Raw genomic sequence first — 6876 nt, 5'->3', positions numbered from 1 at the left:
GTTGTATGAGCCCCTAATAAAATGATTAGAAGGAAAAAAAGGCATCCTTACCAAAAAAATAAATAAATAAAATTAATTGCTTAATATATTTGCTATCAATTATGGCTCTGAGTTTTCAAGATGCCACTTATTCCTTTGAAAATACAGGGAACATCATTCTCAGTTCTGGGAAAGGAAGTAACGAGTAATTTCTCCACTCAAAATATTGGGGGAAACCAGAGGGCTCTATAACCCATCAATGCAGACAGTGTTATCGCAGACTCACCATGATTCCTAGTTGATCACAGAGTTCATAGAATTCATCCTGCTCATAAATTCCTCCTCCCCAAACCCGGAGGGTATTCATGTTGGCATCCACAGCAGACTGCAAAAGGAGTCGTAGCCTATAGAAAAGAGGAAACTTTAAATATAAGTTATCTGCTCTGAAATTTAAAGGAGCCCTGATGGCATAGTGGGTTATAAGTTGAGCGGTCAATCCCAAGGTCAGCAGTTTGAAACCATCAGCCTCTCCTGGAGAGGAAAGACAAGGTTTTTTACCCATAAATATTTGTTGTTGTTATTAATGCCATCAGGTCAGCTCCGACCCATAGAGACCTTTTACACAATAGAACTAAACACTGCGTCATCCTCACAATTGTTCCTGTGCCCGAGCCCATTGATGCAGCCACTGTGTCCATCCATCTCGTCTAGGGTCTTCCCCTTCTTCACTGCTCCATCCCCTTTGTCAAACATAATGTCCTTCTCCAGGGACTGTCCTCTCCTGACAATACGTCCGAAATATGTAGATGAAATCTTGCCATCCTTACCTCCAAGGACCACGCTGGCCATACTTCTAACAATACAGATTGCTCTGTCCTTTTAGCAGTCCAGCACCGCAGTTCAAATGCATGGATCCTTTTATAGTCTTCCTGATTCAATGTTCAGCTTTCACATGCACATACGATGCATGGAGAATACCACAGCTAGGATCAGGCACACTTTAGTCCTCGGAAGAACATCCTTACTCTTCAAGACTCTAAAGAAGTCTTGTGCGGCAGATTTACCCTTGCAAGAAAGATTCTATAGGCAAAACAGTGAATGTTGCAGGAAGCATCAAGAGAAGATGGAAAGAATACATAGAGTCACGATACAAAAAGAACTAGTCGGCAGTCCACCATTTCAGGAGAAAGCATATGAGCAAGAACCGTTGGTGCTGAAGGAAGAAGTTCAAGCTACACTGAATGCATTAGCCAAAAACAAGGCTCCAGGAATCGATGGAAAAGCCATTGAAATGTTTCAGGCTGAAGAAGCACTGGAAGCACTCACTCGTCTATGCCAGGAAAGTTGGAAGACAGCTAGTTGGCTAACTGATTAGAAGATATCCATATTTTTCCCATTCCAAAGAAAGGTGACTCAATTCTCAAACTCTAGAACGATATCATTGATGCCACGCATAAGTAAAATTTTGCTTGAGATCATCCAACAATGGTTGCAGCAGTCTAGTGACAGGGAGCTGGCAGAAGTTCAGGCTGGATTCAGAAGAAGATGTGAAACAGAGGATATCATTGTTGATGTCAGATGGATTTTGGCATCAGAAAGATGTTTACTGGGCTTTCGTTTACTATGCAAAGGCATTTGACCGTGTGAACCAGAATAAGCTGTGAATAACCTTGAGAAGAATGGGAATTCCAGAACACTTAATTGAGCTCACAAGGAACCTGTACATGGATCAAGAGGCAGTTGTGCAAACAGAACAAGGGCATACTGCATGGTTTAAAATCGAGAAAGGTGTGCATTAGGATTGTATCCTCTCACCATACTTGTTCAATCTGTATGCTGAGCAAATTATCAGAGAAGCTGGATTATGTGAAGAAGAGTGTGGCATCAAGGTTGGAGGAAGGCATATTAACATTCCTTTAAGACCCCAGACACCATATCTTTTGGTAGCCAGGCACCATCAGCTTTCTTCACCACATTTCCTTATGCACCTATTTTGTCTTCAGCAATCGTGTCAGGGAAGGTGAGCATCCTAGAATGCTGGGTTATTAGAACAAAGTGTTCTTGTGTTGAGGAGTACTTGAGTGGAGGCCCAATGTCCATCTGCTGCCTTACTACTTAAATAAATATATATAGATAGATAGATAGATAGATAGATAGATAGATAGATAGATAGATAGATAGATCTGTTTCCCTATAAGTATATGTAAATATATTTACATATGTGCATGTATTTAGACCTCTATACGTGTCCTTTGACTCATAGTTCTTTCCTCTATTAAGTGAAAATCATTTCTGTAGGAAAATATCATTGAAAAGCAGGAAAGCATGCAACAATTTTATATAACCATGTCAAACGATAAAGCAAACAACAGCAAACAATAAGGACTTGAATATCAAAATCTAGCTCACCTTATCCCTTTTTACAATTCCTCTAGCCAGTATGTCTTCCTCTAGTAAATTTCCTTTCTCTGTTCTGCAAGTTCTTTTCACATTTCCCTCAGAAAAATCCAGAAGTTTATAGCCACGTTGAGCAGATGTACCATTGATCACCAAAATACTGCCCAAGAAGGAATTAGGAGGAAAACACAAAGCTCGTCAGGAGCCCAGGGCATTAGGTTCTCAGCAAAAGCACGAGTGGGCAGGACGCTTTAGGAATAGGTCTGGCTGTGCAGGACAGCCCATAGCCAAAAACAGGCAGGAGAGGAAACAAATACAAAAAAATTCCAAACTCACAGCTACCCTGTAGTTCAGAGTTGAACTGCTCTGAGACTAACTCTTTTTTGTTTGTTTCAATCTGGATGTCTTTATTTATTTTTCTTTTTTTGTTTTGTTTTTTATCATTTTATGAGGGGCTCATACAACTCTTATCACAATCCATACATACATCAATTGTGTAAAGCACATTTGTACATTCATTGCCCTCATCATTCTCAAAACATTTGCTCTCCACAACTCTTCATGGGAGTGGAAATCTTCCTATTTCTCCCTCGGAGGAGCTGGTGGTTTGAAACCGGTGGCCTTGACTTTAGCAGTTCAAGGCACGACTCCAGGGAACTACACCACCAGGATCCTCAGGTAGAAAAAAGGATTCATTTTTTTTAAGTTGCCTTGGAGTCAGTTTCAACGCATCCAGACCCATGAGTGCCAGAGTGGAACTGGCTGATGTCTCAGAAGTCGTCCCTCGAGGTGTCCCCGACAAGGCCCACACTGCTCCCCTCGCAGTTAGCAACGAGCACTTGCCCCCCCCACCCACCCACCCCCCCGCCCACAGGGACGCCTGGAAAAGGAAAAGATGGAACCAATGGCTCTTGTGCCTGGTCCTGGAGAAGAATTTTACTCTTTCACTGAAATTCAAAATAATATTCATGTTCTGAAGTAAAATCATTTACTTTAACTTTTGGCAAAATGAGGAGCACTTACTAACCACATATACATTCAGTATATTAAATAATATACTGCAGTGCATTTAAAAAATAAACTATATTTAAAAAATAAATTAAATGTCGTTCTTTTCACATAAAAGATAAACCTAATTTTGTGAACCTAATTGGGAAATCATATTTTCTTCCAAAGTTCTATTCTCATAGCTTAAGCAAGTACCATTTCTTTTCTAGATCTAGAATATACAAATATCTTAACATGAAACGGTATGTAGCAGTTTTATGTTTTCAAACATAATAAAATATATATATGAGATATTCTCCAAATATCTGAAAAGATTCTGAATTTAAGCATCCTTCCAACCCCAGAGACTAAATATTGAAAAATGTGTGTTAGTCGTTTTCTTGTTTCTTCAGAATAAGTGTTTATGGTTTTCTGAAGATGGGATAGCTCCAGCTAGATGAAATAGTTTAACTATAAAATTACAAATACACTAGAAATGTGGAATATGTAGTTTAAAAATGCTTTCCAGTCTAACGTTTCCATTTCTAGAATTCTATAGTACCCTTCAGCGCCTTCTGCTGAGATTAAAGAAACCCAATACGATCAACTCGTAAGCTTTGTCGGGCTGATTTTTTTAAGGACCAAGAAAATAAAGGTGATAACGTACAAGTCAGGGGTTACTCGGTCTTGGAATGAATCTGCTGGAATCCAGTTGGAGCCTTTCAGAAATATGGGATGTCCATTAATTTTGAAGTAGAAACTCAAACCAAAAGATCCTTTTATAGGCTCTTCTATAAGTTCCACCGTCCTAAAGTACACCTGTTATGAATAAAAATAAATACTGAAGGTCAAATCCAAACACAAGCAAAGAAGAAGGGAGAAAAAAAAAGCTACCATTTGAACTCACAATGGCACCGATGCGCTTATGTTAATTTTGTTTCCACTTAATGTGGAAATGTACATTTTGGAAATATACGTGTACACACAAAAAACATTGCAAGAGTCATTTATTTCTCTGTTTAAAGGAAAACAATAAAAACCATAACCCCAAACCCACTAACATTGAGTCGATCCTGACAGGTAGGACCCCATAGAATAGAGCAGAACTGCTCTCGGGCCTTCCAAGGTGGCTCGAGATCTTTACGGGAGCAAACAGCTTCATCTTTCTTCCGGGGGTGGCTGCTCACACTGCTGACCTTGCATTAGCAGCTCAACATGTTACACCACCAGGGCTCTTGATAGAAACCAGAGAAGAGTAAATTGTGTTGTCAGCTTCCCCATGAAAGACATTTGTACTTACATTTTTAAAAAACATTTGAAGATAACGTTTCAAAACTAGAGGGAAAATTATTTCCCCAAAAAGGAGGAAAACACCACCAATGAAATGGAAACACCTTTGCTTCTCATTTCAGAGATGTTAAAATGTACCCTTAAGATCAGTGAAATACAGCAGAAGGCAATTCATAATTAAACAACTCTCCAATTTTACTGATACATCGCTGTAAAAACACTTTATTAAATGGGTAATTTAATCCTAACTAATTATCACATTAAACTTGATCCTGGCAGAACTCTTGGATCGGGATGCACGGTGTCTATGGGATTCCAATTGGAGGAAGATGGAGTAAGAGCATGTTCGCCTGTGCTATCATGGCTACAGGGTGGAAGCTGAGGCTTTGGACCTGTGACTTTCTCATCAGGTTTCCCCACTGTTGGGCACAGTCAATAAGACCCTGAATGAAGAAAATGAAACCATTTTGTCAAAACTTCCACTCTTCCCAGCTGGAAATTAGATCAAGGAATGAATGAAGTGGTCTTACACCAATAAAGTCTAACCTTGAGCCAAGAGTGCATACTTCTCTAATGAAAAATAAATGCCGATAAAGTAATCCACTTACATTGTTGAAGTACACCTATTCTTCCACTTTCTTCCACTTGCCATTATTTATATGACAATATCAGAATCAACTACAGGAGAAGTCAGAGACTACGCGCTGGATGAGGAGGATCTTGGCCATACATTGCCACACCTCCCTGACAGTTTCAAAATGTACAGAATGACAGTGAGGTTCACAGGTAGTTTTAAGACCCTTGGACAGGAACAGGAGTACCTAGAGCGTGGTCTGGGGTCTGCAGGGCATCACTAAATCGCATTCAGTGGGTCCTCGAGTACAAAACTGTTTTCATAGCTGCTCTTTGAGGTCAAATGCAATGTTTCAGAGGCTACGGCTGATGTGATAATGTCATCATCATTACGGCAACTAGTGGTATGTGTGCATGTGTATTCTGGCTTTCTGGTTCGAAGGTTGAGGCTTAGGGTACAAAAAAGTGAGCTTTCAGAAACTTACTCAGCTTGTTCTCAAAATGTTTATGGTGCTCTTACATAGGCATCAGTTGATCCTGTGTAATCGCATCCACAAACTCAGTCACTGGTCAATTCTATAACCTCATTACTGTCCAATAAATTATTATTTTGAATGCCTCCTTGCAAACTACATAGAAACACAAAGGGAGTAAGTGCCTTTGGCTTCACAATATCCTTTAAAAATATACAAACTAATAATAATTTAAAGTTTTAATTTTACTTGTTTTTATTTTTGTTGTTGTTAAAAATACCCATAGCAGGACATGTGTCCATTCAACAATTTGTACAAGAACAATTCCATGATAGTGATACATTCTTTATGTTGTACTCTGCTTTTTAAAATTATTCCCCTATCATTAACATACAAGGGGGTACACCCCCCGCCCACACACACACACACACACACAAACAACAAACGGGAAAAGCTCCACTGAGAGGAGCTTTCATAGCACACATTTTTCTGCTAGGTGAGCATCGAGCAACTCACTCTGAGTTAGTGCACCCAGTGGCATCACCTGGAAAGGTTCTCGCTGGTCACAGTCAATTTTTTCATAAAAGCAGTTTCATTCGAAACTCACTTTTTGTGATGAGTAATTTAAAAGAACAGCATGCAGCTGTGAAATTTTGCTTCCTGCTCAGGAAAAAAGCCGCAGAAACTGTTGTGATGTTGAACAGAGCTTACAAGGACAGCACTATGGGAAAAACTCAAGTGTACGAGTGGTTTTCTCATTTCAAAAAAGGTGAACTGTTGATTGATGACAAACCTCTTTTTGGACATCTGCCAACTTCCCAAATGGACAAGGTGTCAACAAAATGCATGAACTTTTGCTTGAAGACTGACAATGCATCAGTGAAGAGATGGGGACGTTACCTTGGAGCTGGAGTACCTTGGAGCTCAGTTCAGTGAATTTTAATGGAAGATTTGGGAAATGAGAAGGGTCGCTGAGAAATTTGTGCCTCCGGTTCTGACTGACCACGCAAAAGAGCATCGAGTGGAAACATGCTATTCTTTGAAAGAACAACTCCGAAGCATCCCAGCCATTTTCCCAAGGTCATTACTAGTGAGACATGGTGCTATCCTTAAGTCCCCAAAAGCAAACATCAATCAAGCCAGTGGAAAACACCATTCTCATCTCACCCAAAAAAAG

At 39.8% G+C, this 6876-nt stretch overlaps 1 protein-coding gene across 1 annotated transcript in view; it reads right to left on the bottom strand.

Moving 5' to 3' along the window:
* The window catches only part of MANBA (mannosidase beta), a 159075-nt gene that overhangs the window by 58972 nt on the left and 93227 nt on the right, over positions 1–6876 (bottom strand). Inside the window, exons 8-9 of the mRNA XM_004703287.2 lie at positions 4031–4182; positions 266–383 (exon numbers count right to left, since the gene is read on the bottom strand). Of these exons, the coding sequence (XP_004703344.1) occupies positions 266–383; positions 4031–4182 (270 nt within the window). The remainder of the gene's footprint in view (positions 1–265; positions 384–4030; positions 4183–6876) is intronic.

The sequence above is a fragment of the Echinops telfairi genome, unplaced genomic scaffold, assembly GCF_000313985.2.
Source record: "Echinops telfairi isolate 266 unplaced genomic scaffold, ASM31398v2 ScPeMD7_7468;HRSCAF=8506_0, whole genome shotgun sequence".
NCBI lineage: Eukaryota > Metazoa > Chordata > Mammalia > Afrosoricida > Tenrecidae > Echinops > Echinops telfairi.
This window is presented reverse-complemented; position numbering and strand designations above follow the sequence as displayed.